The sequence below is a fragment of the Nuphar pumila genome, chromosome 15 (genome assembly GCF_984573655.1).
Source record: "Nuphar pumila chromosome 15, dmNupPumi1.hap1.1, whole genome shotgun sequence".
Classification (NCBI taxonomy): domain Eukaryota; kingdom Viridiplantae; phylum Streptophyta; class Magnoliopsida; order Nymphaeales; family Nymphaeaceae; genus Nuphar; species Nuphar pumila.
The window spans coordinates 83065491-83091016 of record NC_143263.1 but is presented as its reverse complement, the minus strand read 5'-3'; the positions used below and the strand labels follow the sequence as shown (position 1 = coordinate 83091016).

Genomic DNA, 25526 nt, shown 5'->3' with positions numbered 1-25526 from the left:
GATACCATGATGCGACTTGAATAAGGAGCACCCGAGCTGAGGCAGAGGAGAGAGAGAGGACTCGTTGATCTGATTAGGGCTAATCTCTATGTTTAAATAGAGAGAGGCCAATGTAAAAATTTACACACAAGTCCCTCATTAAACATTAAATATCAAATAACCTCTAGTTTAAGAAAACTTAAACTTAAAACCTCTTAATCTCAACAATATTCATAGGGTATGACTAAGTTTTTATGCTGGCTGTCACTGGTCTACCGCAACCCTCCTCCTTTATCCGAGCTTGGGACCGACAGTGTATAACTAAACAGTTATACACAGGTGGAGTTAACAAATAATCAATGATACATAAATATTTTATAAGATATTTAAAAAAAAATAGAAAACACTTTTATTATACCTATTAATCAATCGAAGATTCGAATGGATATACACCAAGGTATCAACATGATCTTCACTGAGCCTATTTCTTTTAACATTATGAATGTAATTGTAAGTGCTCCACACTCGTTCGATAGAAGATGTGTTGATAGGTTGAGATAAACCTTAATTACTAATGCTCTCAACTCGGGCGCATCACCATCATAAAAGCGCCACCAATTAAGGACTGGCATGGTAGGATTTAATGCATTCGTTCTTACTGCATTCAGTCTAAATCTTTTAATTCTTGGTGCAAAAGCCATGAGTTGTAACCTATAAACTGAAGAGACTTCTTCATTTTCACTAGATATGATATCAAACTCAAGCATTGCACCATATAAAATATCAGTCTTTTTATGTAGAAAAGAAAAAGATTGTTAAGAACTTAAGCTAACAAGAAATCTAAATAAAAGAATGAAATAATTAAATTGTTAAAATTTAAACTTTATCAAATAGATATAACAAAATCTTTACCAGGAGCAACTCGTTCGACCCCTCCTGGTACTGAGATCTTAAGATACTCTGGCTCATAATAATTTGGAGTATGCATGTGTGTTAGGCTATAGAGGGGCACATTCATTCTATCCCACTTATTTGAGACAATCCTAGGAATCTTTTCATACAAATCCAATTGTCCTTTTAGATTGTCTTTGATTTCTCCCAACATATTCTCTATGCCTTCATACGCTGCACCAATTATAGGGCCTTCTTGATCTCAAAATTTGATTATCTTATAAATAGATTTTGTGATCAACAATGCCAAACAACCAAAATCCCAATATTCTTTATCAAGAATAATATTTTTTGTCATAATAGCCCTCCTTGATATCAGAATTTGATCATCTTATAAATAGGTTTTGTGATCAACAATGCCAAACAAACAAAATCTCAATATTCTTCATCAAGAACAATATTTTTTGTCATAATAGCCCTCATTTTTATAGTCTCATTAGTGCATGATTGCTTCCGCTCACCCCATCTATCTGATATGACTGTAAACCTTAAGCTTATCCTTACATCAAGTAAGCGCTTAAGAGTAGTGTAATGTGAAACAAAATTTGTCTTTGCAATCTTTATTAGCTAAAAAATTTCATTGTTTCTAAAAATTGCTAATGCTTTTGAATGATTTGTGATATACTTCACAATTTATTTACTCTGCAAATACGTCTCTCCCAACCAATGAAACTCACGTGCCAAATATTTGAAAATCAAATTGAGGGTGTGCACAATACAAGGTGACCAAAAAATGTTCTTGTATATGTGTGCCTCAATTATGCACCAACTAATTTGCAATTTGCAGCATTGTCTAAATAACTTACATCATGTTAGAAGGTTCCACCATCTTAAACCCAGTCTTTAAGATCTCGATAATATTTGTAGCTCACTGTTGCACATTAGAAAAATCGTTCGTATATAAGAACATTGACCCAAAACAATTGGATGCAGGTTTATATTTGTCCAACCATGTGAGACAATAGAAACTCCAAACTCGTCAAATTTTCTTGAAATTCACATTAGGAAATGCACTTTTTTTTTTATCTTAACCCACTTCTTTAGGTAAAAAAAACCCTAGTGGAAATGCACTTTTAATGGCCTCTAGACAAATGGAGAAGTCGACCCTCAAAAGGTATTTAAGACGCAAATGAAAAAGTAACATTTTCAACATCATCATGACAAAATCTACATCATCTGCTAAGGCTATCAACGAGTCTGGTATCCAACCCATCAGGGTGCGTGCAAACACGTGCAAATAACATGCATATTCAGGTTATGTTCGGTTGAGAAAAGGGAATTGCAAATTTGACCCACATAATTTACATGGTACCTCGAATACATTTTTTTACATAAAAACATGTAAGAAAACAATTGGGTTAGTGAGGTTTGGTCAGATATCCGGCAAATATCATAGCCCCATCTAACCTACATGTTACTTGCATTGATTTCGGTTCCACCCGATAACATTTAGGTCAACAATTTTTGTGCCCATACCTGGATAACTGGGTTCTGATTATGTTAGGTACCTAAGACAAATCTGACCCATTGGCAGACCTATTCTCTGCCAGCATTAAAAATCAGAAAGTTTTCAAGAACACTAAGAAGCAATGGACGGAACTATTGATGAGATAATGGAGATTTACTTGAGCAAAAATTGGCAAACATAGAGTAGTCTTAGGATGTTTAGAAAATTGAATGCTTAATATCTTTATAGTTTTTGCCTGGATTGTTATATGAATGTTAAGATTATGGTCTATTCTTTATATATATATATATTGATTGATTAATTGATGCTAATATTGTTTATTGTGGTAGAAGATAATACTTAGATTATTTATTTATTTATTTTATATATTTAATTATTTTCTGTAATTTTTGTTTTTGATTCAAGTTTTATATTTTTTACTTTTTTAGGTATTGTGTTATGTTGCAATGCATCTGTTTTTAGACCCAATTTGCATTAAAATCCACTTCATAAAATTGATTTTACCATTCATAACTACAAACACAATGGCATAAATGTGTAATAATTAGCTGAAAAGAATTCTACATGAAGTCATAAGCATCCAAAAGATTAGTCTAAGAGCAATTCATTGTGTGCAATAAAGAATCTATAAGTGAAAGAAAAAACAAAAATCTGTGAAAAGAGCTTCCAACTACTAACTTCAAAAATTAAAGAAGAGTATTTGTAAGTTAAGAAAAAAAGAAGAAAACATGAATGTTGTACTTCATTTTTGTCCAACCGTAAAGAAAGGCTTTGTACCCAAGAAAACCACCAAAATAGTTTAAAGAAGCCAAAGGAAAGTGCAATCAAACAAAAAAAAACACCAAAACAGTTCTTAAATCTCCAGTTGGAAGAGACAAAACTGTTTTTTATTTTTGGTGATCTGCTCTTGATTAGGAGAACAATGATTTTTTAATGCTTTATGAGTTGGAGTGGGGCTTATGTTAGGTCCATAAACTGCTTTACTTTTTGCTGAGTTTTTAACCCTAGGCAGCAGGCCTGGGGTCAAAATATATGGTTCTGCCTAGTTGTCAACTAGTCAAGTAGTTGACTTCTTGCAGATTTAGGGGACGTTTGCGTGTCACGGAAAATCTGGGTTTTCCACGGAAACACATTGATGGGCGTGCGTTTCCGCTGAGCCAACAATGCCAAAACGAACATGGCATCGTGGAAATGCCTCGACGGTGTGCCATTTTACACGCTGGCCCCATGGGGGGCGATTCAGTTTCCACAGTGAGGAATCCACAGAAGGGGTGCTGCGGCACCCTATTCTGTGACAAGCAAATGCCCCCTTAGTGGATTAGGATGACTAGCCATTCACCTAGCTAAGTTAGTTAGGCAAGTGTCAATGAGTTGAACGGGTTGCCAATGGATGCCTAGGCATAACAGATGTGCATTTATCATAAGTCACGGACATTTGACACTTATGCTTGAACCATTGGTCACTAAGAATTGGTACTTAAGCAATGCATTCATGTGCAGAAAATGGACACACTAATCATTTGTCATAACATGCTTCCCATTGAGTTTTGTTTTAAATGTCTTGAACCAGCGTTAGAATGAAATTGCTTTTACATAGACCTGAGACCAGTTACACTTTTAGATGAAAAACAAGATATGGAACAACACAATCAGGAAAAAAGAAAATAGCTATAAATCACCCATGAAGGAACCTGGCAAAGTTTGCAACTTCTGCATATTCTGTTATAAAAAAAACTTCTGCATGTTCATGCTGATCTAACTACAGGAGGGAAACTGATTACCGTGTTGCTTCAATTCAGATAAATGGGTGTTATTTCTTAGAATTTGGTTTAAACACATGTACATCTTGTTAATTAAAGGGTACATAATTTTCCACAATAGATTTTGAGGGATTATGTAAGTTGGGGGTTTGGGGCATAAGGAACTTGCTGAAACAAAAATCTTTTGTTTTAGTTTGATACTTCTGAGTGTCTCCTGGTATTAAAAGTCTAACGTAGAATGCTTAAAGTTGGGCGCTATTAGCTTATAATTTTGATAATGGTAGTATACAATCTGATGTATATTAACCTATTAACCCATTTTGGTTATTTTCTTGCTACAAAGTGTTTAGAATAATGTAACTTCCAGATCTCTAACATTTTCATCATGTCTGGTATCCAACAGTATCAGCATCTTTGGGAAGGTGAACTCATACATTGGCTACTTTATATGGGTTGTGAAATGAGTAAACTTTATTTCTATTACAATTGACGCACTGAGAGGCCCTTGCCAGGGTACAACTTGAATGGCTAGACACATTCCATATATACTAGTGTTATGACTCTATATTGCAAGTTTTATTCGCATCCTTGACAAGTTATTTTATATCTCTAGTGAAATTATGATGATTTTCTAAGATGGTTGGTACCCATCTTGGATCAGCCTTAATATTCTTGCTCAGTGATATATTTCCGTCTTGTTGTTCTTTGATCTTCTTTATACTGTATGCTTTCCCAAATATGTTCTCATTTACTGGCTAAAATCTCTGAAATAATGGAATAAATTCAGTCATTGCTAGCAAATAGATAGATTTAATGGTGTAGCTTAGGAGTTTGGATTGCCATTGTTTGACCCTTTTCTCATTTTTTTGAAGGGTGTCATTTGCTGACCCTGTGGCCGTGAGGCATGCTCTTGCAATTATATCAGATTTGGCCACAATGGATCCTTATTCTGTGGCAATGTCATTAGGTTAGCCATTTTATCAATTTTCTTTTGATATTTCATTCTTTATGTAGTCCAAGGTGGCACCACCCAATGTCTGTTGTCCTTATACATTGCATATAGTTACGAGCAGTACTTTATTTTGGTGAACGTTTGATTTCTTTATGCATATAAGAGGCATTCTGTTTAGGGATGGCAGTGGACCCGGGGGAAACCGGGCCCCACCCCACCTCGCTCCGTTTGAATTCGGAGATGGATATGAAACAGGGATGAGCTTTCTTTTCCCCCCAACCCGTCCCTGCCTTGCCCTGCCCCGTTCCATCCCCAATCTTTCTTTAGGGATGGCAATGGACCGTGCGGAAATGAGACCCTGCCCCACCTCACCTCGTTTGGACCGGAGATGAAAGACATGAAACGAGAATGAAGGCGGGGATGAAGGTTAAAATCCAAACCTGTGCAAGAATGCAAATTCAGATTTTGAGATGGCGCCTGGGTGGAGACCTTGTCCCCCACCCCCGTCCGGGTCCACTGCCATCCCTAATTCTGTTATGGAATCAGTTATCCATGAATATATACAGCTTGCCTTTGGAGGCGATCTAAAATAATGAATTTCATAGATTTCATATTCCTACTCAAGCAGGAAAACCTATAGTCCAGGGAGTTCTTATCTTCGAGTTTGTAGCCAGGTGTAATTTCGGATGCTGTTGAAAAATCAAGTTTTTGCTTGACTGTTAGCATTCAATAGGCCTTTAGGCCTTTTGGCAGCATTGAAATGCGAAGCTATATTTTTTGTGGTATAGGAACAGAAGACTCACTATAATCAAAGGTCCTGTACTGACCCATAGGTCTTAGACATTTTTGGGTATTTTACTGATTTTTTTTTCTATGTTTCTCATGCAGGAAAACTTCTTGGCCCAGGAGGTATGCTTTGCTATTCTTGCTTGTGTCATGGGCCTTTTTCATAAATGCATGCAGTATGTTGCTCTTTGAAATTTATGCTTGGTGATTTAGCGGGACATGTTATTGAATGTTGTAAAAGTGCTTCTTAAGATGTAGCATCTGGTCATTCTTTTCAAAGTCAGTGTTGTGACAAGTTAAAAGCAGCAATTTACTGCTTGCATATTTCGTGTGGAATATTGCATTTCTTTTTTAATTTTCTAACGTTTTTGTTAGGAAAATATCAGCAAAACAATGAAAAATGTAAGTTTAACATAGAAAACATGAAATTTAGATTATGCAAACAATTGAAAAAATAACTATACATACGTATATTTACCTATATATACATATATGAGTGTATATATAATATATATACATATGAGTGTATATATGTATATATATTTGACCATTTTTTATTGTATTAGGTTTGCCCATGTAGGGGCATTTTTGTCTTTTTACATGTATATAATAGGTACTGCCCATTAGGGGCAGATTTGTCTTTGTTTATATATATTTTTTCTTTTTATTTTATTCATTGACTTTTTATTATTGTATGAGGGCATATTGGTCAAAGACCAATATGTCATTGGCACCTCCCCAAGGGCTATATTTATAGCTGTTGGGAGCATCCCAATGACTATATTGAGTCTCATATTGCCCATATAAAGGGGTTTAAGTCCCCTCTCGTATTATGCTTCTCTTAAGCATTCACTAGTGAATAAGAACTTATATTTTTTATGTTGTGTTCTCTTGTGATTTCCTTTAGTGGCTATTGTAAGCACATTTTGTGCTTTTGTATTTGCCATTGATTGGCTTTTGTATTGTCCTTGATGGACTTGTGATTGTGTTCATTGTTCTTTCTCCTTGTATTCCCTTAGTGGCTTCATTATTGTATTTCCTCTTATTTTATTACATGGTATCAAAGCCATAGGCTCTTGAGATCGTGTGACACTTCTCAAAAGTTCATGGTTGCGGCAAAGAAGGCATCTTTCTTAAGCTTTTGTTCTTTCTTCCAAAATTGGGTAAAAAAGAACCCATGACAATGATCACATTTAAGCTAAATGACTCAAATTATCTAATGTGGGCCGCCCCTATGGAGAACCATCTTAAGGGCAAAAAGCTTTGGAGGTATGTGAGTGACCACATGTGAACCACAACTCATCCTCACTAAAAGAGATAGAGATCAAATCAAATCCCTTGATGATGAAAAAAGAGAAAAAACACTTAGAAAATATCATATTAAAGTGCAGGATTGAGAAGCTGAGAACGCTTAAATCCTATCTTGGTTCCTAAATATCATGAAACTTAAGATAGCTGCAAACATTGTGAAATTCAAGAAAGCTTGTGATGCATGGATCTTTCACAAGAATATGTTCGTGCAAAAGGACTTGGCATGACAATACTGTTAAAATGTATCTCCAAAACCTTTGTTGTAAGTATAAATATATATACTTATATACATAGAGATACATATACATATGATATTTTATATGTATATGTATCTCTCTCTATATAAATATATATATTTATATACATTTTTTTATTTTCTTACCCGAAAAGGGTATTCTTGTAATTTTCTATCTTGCGCATATTCCATTTGGAATATGTTGTAATTTCCTTCTTTACTTTTGTGTTTCCTTTTTTTTATTTTTTATTTTTTTTCTTTTATCTCATAAAGGTGCATTGGGGTCCCCCAATAGAGTCGTTGGCCCCCCCCAACGGTCACAAATATGATCGTTGGGGGCTCCCCAACGACTCCTTTGGGAGCCCCTCTTTGCACCTCTTTCCTTTTGTATAAATAGGGGTGTTCCCCCTTGTTATTCTTCAAGCTTGAGAGTCTCAAGCATTTGCTCTTTTTCTATGAAATACATGCCTTTGTGCATGTTTGCTACTTTTACGCTTTTTGCGTATTTTGTTCAAGTGTTGTGAGAGTGCCTTCGTGCACATCTTTTATAAAGTATTTATGCTTGTATGCGTATTGTCTCTTCATAGACATTTTCACAAATACTTCCTTCAAGAGAATGTTCAAACTACAAAACAAGCCGATAAGAGTGTGAGAGATTATATTGGAACTCTCTCCGTTTTTACATGAGTTGGCCTTGCTCGAGCCTAAATTGGATGGTCTAGCCATTTAAATGCGGCAAAAGCAATTTGAGAAGTAATAACTTTTTACATTCCTATTTAGGTTGAGACTCGAATTTGAGCAAGTTAGGCCCTCAATTTTGCATATGATCACTACTACCTCACTTAATGTAATATTGTGTATTTTCACACTTAGTCATTTTGTGATTTTTCAAATTTTGGCTAAGTATAGAAGAAAAATGGGTAGATTCTCGATTTTAGGCCGATGCTTTTGAGTCTGGAATTGGTCCAGGTCTCCTTGTCAAGGCCTTAACGAGCCACTTAAAACGTGAGGAAAATTGAGAAATAAAAGACAGAAATTCTCTTTGTATTTCTTCTCTCTTTTCCTTCTCTTTTCCCTTCCAACCTCTATTTCTCCTTTTTGAAGTGAGAAATAAAAGACAGAAAAGAAGAGAGAATGAGAAAAGAAAGGAAAGGAAAGGAAAGGAAAGGAAAGGAGAGGAACTCTTTTGCAAGGTCTCACTTGACCTTAATTTTGAAAATATTTTAGAAAATTACTCGGCTCCATTTTGAAATGTTTGTGGAAAAATTGGGAGACGGGGCTCGTTCATCGGTACGAGGTTCGACCGTTGCTCGTGCCTTTACCAAAGATAATCAAATCAAGGATCAAATTTATGCCCTTTTGCTTTGCCTTAATATGATCTAAGAATTTATTTTAACTCTAAGGATGCACAAAGAATTATGCTTGTGCAATGCAAATGCAGATATGTATGCTTTTGAGAAGAATAATTTAGAAACTTTTGGATTTATCCAAGTGATTTTTGAAATAAATTTGAAGATACTTGGAGAAATGATTCAAAAGGGTTTGAAATTGATTTTGAAAAAAAACTTAGATTTTGAATCTAACTTAGAACTTGGAAATGGATCTGGAAGAAGAGATTTGAATCTCTAAGACTTGGAATAATCAGAGATCTTGAATTAAAAAATGAAGAGAAAAGGAGAAGAGATAGAATTCGAAGTCAAAATGAAATTTAAAAAAAAAATGACTTTTTGATTTGAGTTTGAATCTAGATTTCGAAATTGAGATGAAAATATAATTGAATTCCGGATTTAAAGTCAGAATGGAATTTGGATTTAAGAAATCCAAATGGGATTTGAAAATAGAATTGGATTTAAGAAGTCCGGATGAGATCTGAAAATGGAATTGGTTTTGAAATCTGGAATGGAATTTGGATCTGAAGTCTGAGATCCAATATGAAGTTGAATTCTAGATCTAGAATCCCAAATGGGAACTGGATCTGAAATCTGAGATCCAAGATGAAGTTGAATTTTGGATCCTAAATGGAATTGGATCCAAGATCTGGATTGGGTTCTAACTTTGGATTTGGATTTTGAAAGTTCAAATAGGACTTTTGAAGATGGGTCTAGGTTTTGAAAACCCAAATTGAAATTAAAATTTAGGAAGAGTCAAATTTTGAGATTCAGAATTAATCTCAGAACCTTGATTTGGGATTTTTGAGAAACATTTTGAAGATAAAGAATAATTTTGAATTTTTTTGAAATCAGAAGATGAATCAGAAATTTCTAAGTTAAATTGAACTTTGAAATTGATTTGAACTTGAATTTGAATATTGAAAAAGTGAATTTTGGAATTTCAAAGTTGATTTGAACTTTGAAATTTGATTTGAATTGGAAATTGAAGTTTTGAATACAAAATGAATTTTGAAATTTCAAAGTCAAATTGGACTTTGAAATCGAATTTTGAGTCTTGAGAATTTGAATTTGAATTTGAATTTGAATCTATAAATCAAGATTGATTTGAGAAATGAAGAAAAACCACTTGGATTTTTGAAAAAAGAATATGATGCAATTCTATCCTAAATGATGAATGAATTTAAAGAATTTGAAATTGGATTTGAAAATCATATTTCATTCTTTAAATGAATGTAAATAAGATTGAGGATATAATACACTCCTTACTATGGCCATTGAATGTATTATATAATAATCATATTTGAATTCAGGTGAAGAATAAAACATATTTTGGTGCTTTCATAGAGTATAAGATAAAATTAACTCTCAATATATCCTGACTATAGCCATTGATATATATTTTGAGTTAATTTTAATTTAAACCCTGGTAAAAGAAGAAAATATTTAAAAAATATGATGATTTTTGAAGAGGATCCACTGTGGATCCAATGTTATTCCATAAAAGATGAAAATCCTAAGTTTTGTTTACATCCTGACTATGACCATTGATGTAAATCATCAACTTAGGATTTAATCACCTTCTATTAGAATGGTGCACGTGCTATTGAAATACAGAGCAAGTTAACCTTTAAATTCAAGCGAAATTTGGGTTATTTTTGGGCAAATTTTGGAAGCGAAATTCGAGTTATATATCGTTGGATGCGTCTCAAAATTTTGAGCGTAACTGTATTTTACTTTTTTGAGGTTGGGCTATGGTTGACTCAAAAATCGCGTTTTTTCGAAAAAGGAGCAGTTTGTCGGTTTAAGTCTGGATTTGGATCGGACTGGATCCAATAGATTTGAACCAAATTAATATGGATCTGGACTCTATCCAAGGCCCATATTAATCAGGATTTGATCCGGCCCAAGACACATTTGGATTTTTTGGAGATGGATTTGAATCTTGGACCCAGATCCAGATTCAAATCCACGCCCAACGAATTTTCACCTTTAAATTCATTAGATAGCTTTAAATTGGAGTTATTTAGTGTTAAGAAGTCTTCTATGTTATTAAAATAACCTTTGAAAATTTCTAGATACTTATTACTTAATTAACAATAATGAATTAATTTTAATTTTGAAATTTGATTTAATTCTTAGTTTAGGACTCTAAGTAGAGTCCTTAAACCCATATAGAATCACTTAAGAAGTATCCTAGTTCAATAAAATAACTTTTGGAAGCTTCTAAGTATTAATTAATTAATTATTATTTAATAATTAAATAGTTAATTTTATTTAATTCCAAAATTTTAAGTTGGCTTTGGTTTAGGACTCTTAAAAGATCCCTTAAACATTTATGGAAGCAACTAAGAAGGTTTTGGACATTCTATTAAAATAAAACTTTGAAAAAGTCAACAAAATAAAAGAGTTTCAAAATTTTGGAAAGTGAGAGAGTTCCAATTAGAGATTAGCTTCAGCCCTCTCTAGAAGGGCTGGATGGACAAGAGGGGGTGTCACCCCCCTTTTCCTCTATAAATAGCCTCAAAAAGAGAGAGAGAAAGAGAAGGAAAAAGGGAGAAAGAAAGAGAGAAAGAGAGAGAGAGAAAGAGAGAAAAAGAGGGAAGAAGGAGGAAGAAGAGGAGAAGGAGATCTTTATTCTCCAATCATCCGACGTTTCCACCATCGATTTCTAGTTTTATTTCAATCTACAGTTAAAGTACGAGTCTTTCTCTTGTTTCGAATGAGAAAAAGAGCATAGATTGGATTTTCATGCAAGATTTTAGTGGAAATTCATGGGAAAAGAGTGAATATGGATATTTTGTAACGACTCCAACTCATACCCCTTAAAAAGTGCGATTTTTTTTTTAAAAGTGCGAAAACAATCCTAAAGACCCGAGGTCTTTATAGTTAAACACAACCACCACTACAAGAGATCTTATACTCATCTTTCATACCAAACCAAACTTTATTTATTCAAATGTAAAGAGTTTGAGACATAAGTAAATAAAAGTAAAGAAAGCAAAAGAAAGAGCCACGCGTCTCAAGAATATGTCCAGCAAACGTGTAATCCTCTCGTAGCTCATCTTAAAAGCAAGTTGCTTCACTAGGTATCTGAGGCTGCGAAAAACACAAAAGTAGGGGTGTCAGAATCCTGCGTACGAATCCCTTTAATGAAACAAACAAATAAAAAGAACACAAATAAGATAAATGCAATATTTTAGAGAGACACAATTATGACAAATTCATAATTCAATTGATCATTCATGCAATAGGGAACAATTATTAAGCATGAAAGAACAATTAATAAACAACATAGATCACAAATTAAGCAATACAACCATTTAGCATGCATTAGAGAACAAACATCATGCATTCATCATTATATCACAATTAAGGGAACAAGTAAATATGCATGATCTAATGTATAGCAGGAATATGCATGATTTCAATGCAATGCATGAATAAATTATTATATTTTATCAGAGTTTTCTTTTCATATGCATGTCCCTATTAAATGCACACAATTTAAGTTCCTTTTTTTAATTACCGTTGCCTGCGGATAGTCCAAACGGGTAAAATCTCCGAGGTCAAGTTAGGTTCTTAGGGTAGCTTAACACACAATTTGTATTTTATTACTGGGTTCCAAACTTAGCCCTCGACCGAAACAACCTTCAGAACATTAGACCACCCATCTAATATTGGAGACACCAGAGACCACTCATCCACAAGTGTCACTTTTTTTTGTATACCAAAACAACAACTGTGTTTATGCACCACCTCAGGCACAGTGACAGATTCTCTTTAAAATCGTGGTCAGGAGAAGAACCTCAATATCGGGTTCAGGGGTAACAACAACGCACACGGAGTTTTAGTATCCTCACGGTTTCCTCAAAATCGCAATGTCCAAGATTCCCACACTATAGAAGGGACGTTAAGGAAACATAGATTACACTGTTCTTTAATTTCTTTTATCTTGTTATTAATTCATTTTCTTTTAAATTTTACAAATTTAACATGCAAAATCAATAACATAAGCTTGCAAATTAACATGTGAAGCTCTTCACGGGACCACAACCCGTGGCAATATAGAACAATGCAATAAGACAATAATATCACATTTGATTTTTGCAATGCATATAACCACTAGAACAAGAGCAACACATGCTCAAGGCTCATACAACCCAGGATGATCCATTTTGATCATCAATGCATTCATATGCAAAAATCATCAATTACATGCTACTATGCATTCCTTTTCACATGCTTATCAATGCACACTCATACATGCAATTTCCAGAGATGTGCATGAAACAATAATATTCAAATGCACATATTCATTTTTCGAATGCATGGGTTCACATGATCATGCCCAATGCGTACTGTCATTCATGAACCAATTCCAGTATACATGAGAGCCAAAGCATGCTTTTATTCACAAATTAACTTAACTAAACATGTGAACACTCATGAAATCATTTCATGTAATAACATGTCAATCTCATATCTATGCATGTGCATGAAACAATAATATTCATATGCATATGCATGAGTTCACATATATCCAGGTTAAATGCATGCTTTCATTGAATACCCATATTCATGTCCAATGCATGATTTTATTCAATACATGTATCCATGTCAAATGCTTGCTTTCATGAATCCTTTCAATTAAAGGATGTGGACACTCATACCGTCATTTACATGTCAATTTCACGTATGCTCATGCATAAGAAAACAACCCTGTATTCACACTTTAACTCAGCATAAAATATCTAGTTTGAGCATGAGAACATTCATGCGATTTCTTATATGCAAAACACGTCGGTTTCAAGAGTGCACGTACACGTAAGAGTGATTGTGTATAACACTTTGATTAAGCATGATATAAAAGTGTATAGGCATGCAAAACTTTTTATTCCTTTACATGCATACAACCAAGTCTAATGCATATAACCAATCTGGAAATTAACAGACAAATTTAACATGCCATATTCAGTTTCAATAAAGCATGTCATATGAGCATCAATCAAATTCACAAGTACCCAGCTGAACATGCCAACCATTGTAACTTGTTTTTTTTTTTGAACACATGTGACCCAGTCGACCCAGCCGGCTGGGTCTGGCACACAGCTAAACCCACCCAGCCGACCCAGTCGGCTAGGTCAGTCCCTCAGCCCAGCCGACCCAGTCGGCTGGGGGCTGACAGCCCTATGGCCCAGCTGACTGTAGGTCGGCTGGGGCTCAACGGTTACATTTTTTTTTTGTTCAGTGTCCGCCCAGCCAAGCCCACTCGGCTGGCCCTGCAGGCCTGGCAGACTGAGCAGTGCAAGGTCAGGCCAGCCTGGCCAGACCCTCCAACTGCCAGAAAAAAAATAAATTTAACAATATACATCTATAAAACTTTTTCTTTTGAAAGTGTATCAGCATACTACCAAAGCATTGATATGAGTGAAAACTTATATGTGCAAGAAATAAACCTAAGTATGCATACACAGAAGACTCATGTGGCCAAAATCATTCACTTAGGGCTTTATGCTCAACAATGCACACGAAATGCCAAAACCCCAAATCAGGTATTAGCAGACCCATCATCAATAACATGCTTATTCAAATTTTGCATTCAAGATTTCACATGATCACAAAAAGTAACCTAAACCGGTGTCTTAATACACTTTTTTTGTGTGTTAATACCTGCCCAGCCGAGCCACTTGGCTGGGCCCCTGCGGTTCGGCAGGCTTGGCAGGCCATGCCAGACCAGCTGAACTGGATCAGCTGGACCAAGCAAGCCTGTCAAGGCGCTGCCAGGTCAGGCCAGCCGAGCCGAGCTCGGCTGGTTTGCTGACCAGACCGCAACCGAAAAAAAAATAAAGAGAAAATTTTATTATATGTATTTTTTTTTTTTGACCTACCTGCCCAGCCCATTGGTTGGGCGTGGTATAGGTCTGTCAGCACCTATCAAGTGCTGCCAGACTTACCTCTTGCCCAGCCAACTGGCTGGGCCTGGCCGGGCTGGATTTCTGTGCCAACCGAGCCCCACTAGGATGGGCTGCCGGCCAGGTCAGCACTTGCATATACATATAAACCGCATCTCTGACGTGCGAAAACACACTTTTAGCTTCCGACTATGCACACTTATGCAAACTCATTTTCAGACTGCATGTATAATCAAGTTTTCATGCCTCACGTATGCATTAATATGCATATTTACAAACAGTTTTGCATACATGGACAGACTTATAATTTGAATATGTATTCACATACATAATCACACCAAAAAAGATAAGCATGTTCAGATTTACATAGATTCACAAAGCAACAATGATGCGTATGCAAATTTCCAGATATGTATGCATGTACCGCCAAATTTATTTACAAAAATCTATGCATATACTCATTATTGCATCCAGATGTCAAGGTTTTAAATGCTCTAAATCCAGGCCAGATTTGCGCATGTTGCAAACATGGCAAATCTGTCCCTGTTTGGGGATCCACAAATACAAGTACGTAAATATAAATTTTCCCATAAATAAACTTCGAAAAAGATAGAACTCAAACTCTTATTCGAGTAAATACCTAGATTTACTCTTTTCCCATGTATTTTAACCAAAACATTGCATGAAATACAAATCAATGCTCTTTTTCTCATTCGAAACAAGAGAAAAACCCATACCTTTACCGTAGATTGAAAAGAAACAAGATTAATGGTGGAAAATGCCGGACGATCGAAGAAGATAACCCTCTTCTTCTTTTTTCCTCTCCTTTTCTCTCTTTCTCTCTCTTCCTCTTTCTTCCCCTTTTTTTTATCTATTTATAGAGCTCTAGATAGGCTGGAGAAGAGAGTGCAGCCCCAGCTAGAACTCTCTTCTGTCTTAGTTTTTCGAAAATTTTGGAACTCTTAAGTTTGACTTTTTCAAGGTTTTATTTTATTTGAAACTCCATGCTTCTCCAACCTTCTTAGATGTTTCTAGGTGTGTTTAAGGGTTCTATTAAGAGTCCTAAACAACCCTCAAAATAAATTTTCGGAATTATATTAAATTAATTAATTAATTAAATATTTATTTAATGTTAAATATTAAATAATTTTTCAGAAGCTTTCAAAAATTACCAAATTAACCTAGGAGGCTTCTTACATTAATCAATCCCAATTTAAAGGTTTTTACTGAATTTAAAGTTAAAAAAATCATTGGGCATGGATTTGGATCCAAGATCCAAATTCATCTCAAAAATCCAAATGGATCCTGAGCTGGATCAAATCCAGATTAATATGGGTCTTGGATAGAGTCCAAATCCATATAAGTTTGGATCAAATCCATCATATCCGGTCCGATCCAAGTCCAGATCTAAACCGACAAACTTCTCAATTTTTGAAAAATGCGATTTTCGGGCCAACCGAAACTCGAATCAAGGAAAATAAAATATCATTGCGCTCAGAATTTCGAGACACATACAACGATATATAACTCGAATTTTGCTTCCGAAATTCACACGAAAATAACCTGAATTTCGCTCGAATTTTGCTTGAATTTAAACGTAAAAAATAAAACTCTTTCTTACGCTTCGATTGGCTCGCCTCGACCTTGTCGATGAGACCTGGGCTCAGCAAAGACTCAAAAACATCGGTCTAAAATCGAGGCTCAAACGATTTTTCTTATAGAGTTAGCCAAATTTTCGAAAATCTCAAATTTAACTATGTGTGAAAATACGCGATATTACATATTTACTCTAGTATGTATAGATTGGGATTTAACGTTTCTCTTTTCCGGGTTTTATTTCGGAGAGAATACATATATCAATATATATATTGGAATATGTACTTCATTTTGTGCCATGAATCGCTAAATTGGGGTAGATTTGCCATATTTGAAACAGGGGCAAATCTGGCCTGGATTTGGTGCGTGTAAAGTTTCGAAAACAGAAATTTTGTTTTGCTAAAACGGTATGCGTGACGTATGTTCCATGGCGAGTTGTTCGTATTGGCATCAGGCACAAATTTATTGTGAAAAAAAGAATATGCATGTATACTTGTAAATAATCTGTTTGCAAATAACCTGCACGTTTGAGATACAAATCTGTATGTGCCTATATAACTGAATCATATGCAAGCATATCTGGATGTAGTCATGTTATTTTTTTTTCTGTATCGTTATACTATTTTTTTTTTTTTTGGTTTCTGCTAGGTTGACTGGCACCCCAGCTGAATCAGATTCAGCTGGCCTGCCAGTGCCTGACATACCTGCCAGGCCTAGCCAAATAGGCTGGCTGGCAGGAGGTTTAAAAAAAAAAAGAAACACATAGAGGTTTTGTGGTCTGGTCGGCAGACCAGCCGATCTCAGCTGGCCGGGCTTGGCCAGACCTGGCCATGCCCTGCTGGGCCCAGCAGAGTGGGCGCGACTGGGCAAGTTAAAAAAAAAACAGAGCTTAATCGTTAAGAAGAAAAAGATTCTTTAGAAAAAAAAAGGGGTTTTATTTTTAGAGTCCTAGCCGACTGCCAGTCGGCTGGGCATGTGATGTGGTTATAGCAGTTAAAGAAAAGAAAACATTCTCTTTTTGAATAGAAATTTGTTTTTTTTCTGTTTCTGCCTATGTCACACGGACTCGGCTCCAAGGTCGACGCACCCGCGTCAACACACACCGACACGGGTGCGGCTCGGACTCGGTCAACCCGACCTTGGGTGCGGTCAACGCACCCAGGGTCATTTTGGTCCATTTTTTGGATTTTTTTTATAAAAAATTTCTGGGCTACAGAATTAAAAAAAAAATTTCTTGGGGGGGGGGGGGGGGGGCGCTGCCCCCCTATAACCCCCCTCCAGGGGTGCCCCCCTTGGACCCTCGCCCGCTGACCGCGCAGCGGGACCCACACCGGGGGGAACCCCTCCCTCCTGTAAGGAAAAAAACCCTGAATCAGGCTTCACTACTCATCACCTGTCCCCTAATGGGCACAACTTTGACAGAGTCTTATATATATATATATATAGCCGAGTCCCTGTGTTCAAAATTTTTGAAATTGCGCCGCACCCGTGTCACACCCGCACCCGCACCCATGTGACATAGGTTTCTGCATGTTCAGCCATTGAGGCCCCAGCCGACCCCCCTGTTGGCTAGGCTATGTTGGCCAGGTCAGCCCCAGCCGACTGGGTCGGCTGGGCAGAGGGCTTGACCCAGCCGACTGAGTTGGCTTGGTGGGTTTAACAACATACCAGATCCAGCCGACTGGGTTGGCTGAGTCATCTGTCTACAAAATTTTTGTTACAACAACAACAACAACTACGCCTTCATCCCAAAACAATTGGGGTCGGCGATATGAACCAACAAAGAAAATCATTCTGGGTCTTCCACATGAATATTTCTCCTCCAATCATTTCTATCCAATGCCATGTCCTCGGTGAGGTTCAAAGCATTCATATCCTTTCCTATCATCTCCATCTAAGTCTTCCTAGGCCTACCCGACCTCTTTTAACTAATATATTTTCCCATTTCTCCATCCTTCTAACTGGAGCATCATTAGGCCTTCGTCGAATATGTCCAAACCACCGTAAACGATTATCTCTCATCTTATTTACAATGGGTGCAACGCCTACCTTCTTACGTATCTCTTCGTTCCAAATGTTATCTTTTATTGTATTTCCACACATCCATCTAAGCATACGCATCTCAGCTACACTCATTTTTTGAATATGATGTCTCTTGGCAGCCCAACATTCCGTACCATATAGTAAAGCGGGCCTAATAGTCATCCTATAAAACTTTTCCTTCAACCGCAATGACATTCTACGATCGCACAACACTCCAGTTGTACTTTTTCATTTCATCCACCCAACCTTTATCCTATGATTTACATCTCCATCAATTTCTCCATACTTTTGAATGATATATACCAAATATTTGAAACAGTCATCCACCGATATTTCTTGCTCACCAAGCTTCACTACACTCCCATCACTACTTCGTTGCTTACTAAACCGACATTCCATATATTTTGTATTACTCTTACTCAACTTAAAACCTCTTGCTTCCAATGTCTGTCTCCATAATTCTAACTTAGCATTAACCCCAACTCTGGACTCATCAATCAAAACAATATCATCAGCAAACAACATACACCACGGTACATTTTCTTGAATTGATCTCGTAAGCTCATCCATCACTATTGCAAATAGGAAAGGGCTTAAAGCAGATCCTTGATGTAACCCAACCGTTATCGGGAAATTGGTTGTCACCCCTCCACAAGTGCGGACATTGGTTACTACTCCTTCATACATATCTTTAATTATACTAATGTACTTGAGAGAAACACCTTTCTTCATCATTGTCCACCAGAGAACGTCCCTAGGTACTCTATCGTATGCCTTCTCTAAATCAATAAAAACCATATGCAAATCTTTGTTCCTCTCTCTATATCTTTCAATAAGTTGTCTAAGAAGATGTATAGCTTCCATAGTTGATCTTCCAGGCATAAAACCAAATTGATTCTCCGATATCATGACAACCTTCCTCAACCTATACTCAATCACCCTCTCCCAAAGTTTCATAGTATGACTCATGAGTTTTATACCACGATAGTTTGTGCAATCTTGTATATCACCCTTATTCTTATATAAAGGCACCAAAGTACTCTTCCTCCACTCATTAGGCATCTTATTTGTTCGCCAAATCAAGTTAAAAAGATTTGTCAACCATTCTAAACCTTTCTCTCCCAAGCATTTCCAAGCCTCGATAGGTATACCATCTGGGCCAACAGCCCTTCTTGATTTCATTTTCTTCAAAGCCTCTGCAATTTCTTTCTTTTGAATCTTGCGCATGAAGTCACGATTTATCTCATGAAAAGGAATGGAGAAGTCTCCAAGATCTTGAGCATGACTATCATTAAATAGCTTATCAAAATAATCTTTCCATCTCTCCTTAATCTCCTCATCTTTGACTAAAACCCTTTGCGTTTCATCTTTGATACATCTAACCATACCCAAATCCTTCGATTTTCTATCTCTCATCTTTGCAAGCCTATAAATATCCTTCTCGCCTTCTTTGGTATCCAACTTGTCATATACCTCCTTATATACCTTAGCCCTCGCGTTTCGAACAACTTTTTTAGCTTCCTTCTTTGCTATCATATACTTCTCCAAATTCTCATTATCACGACTCTTACTTAGATTTCTATAACACTCTCTTTTAACCTTAATAGCTAATTTGACATCCTCGTTCCACCATGATGTATCCTTACCTAGTGGTGCACCGCCTTTAGACTCACCCAATACCTCCTTAGCTACTTTTCTCATACCACCCGCTATCTTATTCCACATTGATTCTAAATCCTCCTCGAGACACCAATCAACTTCCTTAACTACCTGCTCTACAAACATTCCTTGTTTAGCTCCTTTCAGTGCCCACCACTTAATTTTAGGATCTATCCTATGTCTATCTCTTTTGCGGCATTGTCTAATTCTAAGATCTAAAATTAAGACTCTATGTTGTGTAGCTACACTTTCTCCTGGTATAACCTTACAATCGATGCAACAACCCCTATCTCTCTTTCTAAGTAGGAAAAAATCTATCTGACTCGTATTAACCCCACTTTTAAATGTTACTAGGTGAGACTCCCTCTTCCTAAACCAAGTGTTTGCTAAGATCATATCATAGGACAAACAAAAATCTAAATTCCTTTCTCCACTTTCATTTCTTTCTCCTATACCATAGCCTCCATGGATATTCTCAAATCCATCCCTACTAATGCCTACATGTCCATTAAGGTCACCGCCGATGAAAAGCTTTTCTCCATAAGATGTCTCTTGTACTACTCCATCTAAATCTTCCCAAAATTGATGCTTAATGGAATCATCTAAACCTACTTGAGGTGCATAAACACTAATAATATTAATAATATCCGTACCTAATACTAATTTAATAAGTAAAATTCTATCACCCTTCCTACGGACCTCAACTACATTATCTATAAACTGACGACTCATAACAATCCCTACTCCATTCCTATTCCTATTTATTCCTGTATACCAAATCTTATATCCCCAAGGTTCTATCACTTTAGCTTTCTCACCTACCCATTTGGTCTCTTGAAGACATAAAATATCAATCTTTCTCCTACACATAACATCTACTAACTCTACCAACTTACCAGTTAAAGACCCTATGTTCCAAGTGGCTAACCTAATTTTATGGTCTTGGACTAACTTCTTTACCCCCACCCGTCCAACAAAGTGAGGGAACCCTTGCCTATTTGACACCACACCCGGGCGCCGGTGTGACGCGTCGCTTCTGGGCGACGACCTAGCAACCCTTGCACATTTATCACTGCCTCTGGGCTTAGAGAGTACAACGCGTCGCTCAGTAGGGAACGCCCCAACGAAATTCTCATATTGGTTCATTTTCATAGGATATGACAAAGTTTTTATGCTGGCTGTCACAGGCCTACCGCAACCCTCCTCCTTTATCCGGGCTTGGGACCGGCAGTGTATAACTACACAGGCGGAGTTTGTCTACAAAATTTTTGTTAAAGAACTTAAAAGTGGATGCTATCCTTTGCCATTATATGTACAAATTTTATTAACTAAAATACAGATTGGCCACATACTCATATCTGTTAGTTTATGTTGATATCGTGAAGCTTGATTTGAATTCGGTTCTGCATGTAAATTTCCAAAATGTGTTATTTGTATTAGACTTGGCTTTTCACATGCAAAAGAATGAAATGTTTACATGCTTAAACTTGATATATTATGTTGAATCAAAGTAGTAATGCAAGGTTACTTTCTTGTGCATGTGCATACATTAAATTGATGTGTTTTTGCATGTACATAATTGCATGAGTGTTCACATGCTTTAATTGAGATGAGTCATGAATGAAAGCATGTATTGGGTATGATTATGTGAATACATGCATAGGAATATTGAACACATGCATAGGAATATTGTTGTTCCATGCACATCTCTAAATTAGCATACATGAGTGTGCATTGAAAAGCATGTGAAATAAAGTTATGGATATGTAGTAGACTTTCCATAAGGTTTGACCGTGCCCATGAAATGTTGTGGTGCATTCGATGTTTATGTTGGTGTCTTACTATATCATGTTGAAAGGGACAGACACACCTGTGTCTAAAAGGAGAAAAAACAAAATAATAATCAGCATAAAAGGACAGAAAATGCTCTTAACATCCATATCCAAGAAAAACAGGTAATATTAAGATATTATCTCCAATAGAGTAAACATTGCATTTGATAAGATAATTAATGCCATTCTTTAAGTTTTGGTGTAGCCACATGAACAAGGAAGAAATAAATAGAAAATGTTAATTTTAATGAAGGAAATGGTTGCAGTTGTGTCCTTAATGAAGTTTGATAGCATATATTGTAATGAAAAGGGAAAAAAGATACAATAGAATGCCTCTTATGGGCTTACAAGAGATCAAGAACAAGGACCACTTATGGGTCAATACATAAACACATGCACACAACTAGGGGTGTCAACGGGTCGCGTTTACCCGGACCTGACCCATACCAAACCCTATAAGGTCCAGGTATGGTGATAAATAAGAAGACCTGATTAAGACCCGGGTTCGGACCCGAAGGTCCGATTATTACATGGATTCGGGTATAATTTGTGAAATTTTATACCAGACCTGGGCTCGACCCGAGTTCCGATTAAGACCTGCAAATTTTCAATGTAAAAATGATAAAAAATATTATTTTACTGAGTATGGCTTGGGTCTGGTTCATGTAGTTCTTATCGGTTCCAGGTATGGTTTCTCTTATGGTAGGTCTGATTAGACCCGGATCCAGACCCGATACCATACCCAAAAAGTGAGGCCAGTTCTGGTTCCATCTGGGTCAGAACCAACCCGACCCGTTGACACCCCTACACACAGCCCACTAAGGGGCAAAAACACAAGTAAAAATAGACTTTATTTAGAGAAAAAAATGCTTGAGAGAGCATTAAGTTATGAGAGGGGGAAACACCCCTATATATAGACTTAGAGAAAAAATGTTTGAGAGAGCATTAAGTTATGAGAGGGGGAAACACCCCTATATACACTAAGTAGGCTCATAGAGCCGTTGGGATCTCCCCAACGGCTAGAAATAGAGCTGTTGTGGAGATCCCAATGACTTTGGGAATTTTACCATAACGGCCACAAAAAAATACAAAAACAGAAAAAAAAACAAAATAAAAAATACAAAAACACTGTTGTGCCCCTAATGGGCGCAGCCTATTACATGATGGTGAAAAGACAAATTACCCCTAATGGGTATTACCTATGACAACATTATAAAATATATATACATATTTATATGTATATATATATATATACTTATATGTACAACTTTAACATATATTGGTAGAAACACATTACTATGTCCAACTAAATGGCAAAATATTGCAATATTTTCCCTTTTGAATGGTTTTTTCATTATATCATGATACAAAAATAGCTACATTTTCAAAAGACTGGCTATAAATGTGACTGATTTAAATATTTGAATGGAATTTTTCCGATATTGGATTGGTATTTAATGAATTGAATGGTTCCAACGGGAAGGAAAGAGGGGAATGGAATCACAATTTTGCTTTAGTAGTTGAAGAGAGTCCAACAATTTTGTTCTATGAGATCCGTTGTCTATTTTGGTTAATATTCTTTGTTAGCACTATAATGATTCACTTCATTGCCCTTCTAAAATCATCCTGCATGCTTCCTTGCTGTTTTGCATTTCAAAACATTGATATGAATTATGTGATTCAGGTGCTTTGCAGGAGGTGCTTCATTTGCATGATGTACTTGCTAGAGTCCGTCTTGCTAGATTGTGCCATATATTGTCTAGAGCACAGGCATTAGATGGTGAATTTATATTCAATATTTTCATTGACATCAATTCTACTTTTTCTAAGTTTCTCATTAATTTCTGATAACATGCTTTATATGCTCAGAAAGACCAGATCTTAAATCTCAATTTACTGCCATGCTATATCAACTGCTTCTGGATCCTAGCGAAAGGGTTTGTTTTGAGGCAATACACTGTGTCTTGGGTAAATTTGATAACACAGAGAGGTATATCCTGAGGTTTACCTAGAAATGTACTTGGTGATAAAGTTATGCGTTTTAGCCAATCTAGCCATTGTCAAACACTTACTGTGAGGATATTCCTTTTTTTTATGCAAACCTATTCCAGGACTGAAGAGCGCGCTGCTGGATGGATTCGGTTGACTAGAGAAATTCTCAAATTGCCAGAGGCCCCATCTCTAGCATCTGGTAAAGGTGAAAAAGAAGCCAATGCTCAACCCAAGGATGGTCTCCCACCCAAAGCCCCAAATGACCGTCCTGCTTCAAAAGCCAGGCATCCACAACCACTTATTAAACTTGTTAAGCGAAGGTAGTGAAATCAGAGTTCTTTGTCTCCTTTGATATTGCTCTGCTGACCAGGGTCTATGTTTCTCTTTGTGGTGTTCGTTATTGATGTATGTTGTCAGAAATCTTTGTTCATTAAGTTGCTAGATCTATCTGTTTATTAGATTGGAGGGTGCATTTCGAAGCTTTTCGAGGCCTGTGCTTCATGCTGCAGCGAGGGTTGTTCTAGAGATGGGAAAAAGTAGGGCTGCAGCATTCTCATTGGGTTACTCTGAAATTGAAGAAGGACACCATCTTCAAGTAGCTGCCGAAAATGGCAATGAATCAACTGAGCAAGATCACAGTGAAAGTTCACATGAAGGTACTTCACAAATATCAGCAATAATTCTCCTAATTCAATTGTCTTTATGGTTGTCTAAATTAATGAATGATCTGCTACTGTCAATTCCTTAACCTGATTTTTTCAGTTTTCTGTTGAAGTCTTTCTTTTGCAATTGTCACATGTTCTGCCTTTATGCATCTTAGTAACCATGTTCTATTACCTCCAAGAAATTGTTGTTGATGTTGGTCTAAATGTGTTGGTGGCTGTAATATTATGATCAATTTCATGTATTTCTCATTTATCTGTGCAACAACATATATATAAAGGGTTTGTGTTTGCTACCCTCATGGTTAAGGAACTCCCTAGTAATAAACTGTAATATTTTTAATTTTTTTGTACATCTGACCCTCCATATGTGATCTACATGTTTGGGTTAGTAGAATAGTGCTTGGATCATGTTATTTCAACATGTGTGCAAGTTTTTTCAGGGGTTGAACAATCAACTGCCTACAATGTACTAAATTTTCAACCCTCATAAAAGCTATATTTACATCAAGGAAATACGATCCAAGAGTTGAATTCCTACTATTTTGACCTATGTAGTCAAAAGCACAGGCAGTGCCTAGTCAGTAGTCCCCTAAAAAGACTAGTTGAGGACTAGTCGGTACTCCAATTATAAAATAAAAATATTCAAAATATACATAAAATATATTTAATTATTTTGGTAATAGGATGTTTTTATGAGACAAATACACAATTACACATGCTTTCACAAAATATATATAGCCAGAATTTATATATATACATTCAATTATTCATAACATATTTTGTATAATCAACTAAATATGCTTTGAGCCTTTCACAAAAAAATTGATTGTAACCATAGTCACAAATATCAGTATCGGCTATATCTCAGCGAGGTATAACATCGGGATATTATCGGTTTTCTAATAAATCTCGGGTTTCTTCCTTCCTTCCCTCTTTCTTCTCCTGTTGCAGGGCAGCCAACGACAACCCCCTGTCGCTGGGCAGCTCCCTCGCA

General features: G+C 36.3%; 1 protein-coding gene across 3 annotated transcripts in view; it reads left to right on the top strand.

The window, feature by feature from the left end:
• The window catches only part of LOC149815805 (SH3 domain-containing protein), a 175887-nt gene that overhangs the window by 55745 nt on the left and 94616 nt on the right, over nt 1–25526 (top strand). For all 3 annotated transcript variants that reach the window (XM_089989979.1, XM_089989980.1, XM_089989978.1), the window contains exons 8-13: nt 5031–5125; nt 5999–6019; nt 23560–23655; nt 23745–23865; nt 23987–24187; nt 24327–24523. In XM_089989979.1, coding sequence (XP_089846105.1) covers nt 5031–5125; nt 5999–6019; nt 23560–23655; nt 23745–23865; nt 23987–24187; nt 24327–24523 — 731 coding nt within the window. The remainder of the gene's footprint in view (nt 1–5030; nt 5126–5998; nt 6020–23559; nt 23656–23744; nt 23866–23986; nt 24188–24326; nt 24524–25526) is intronic.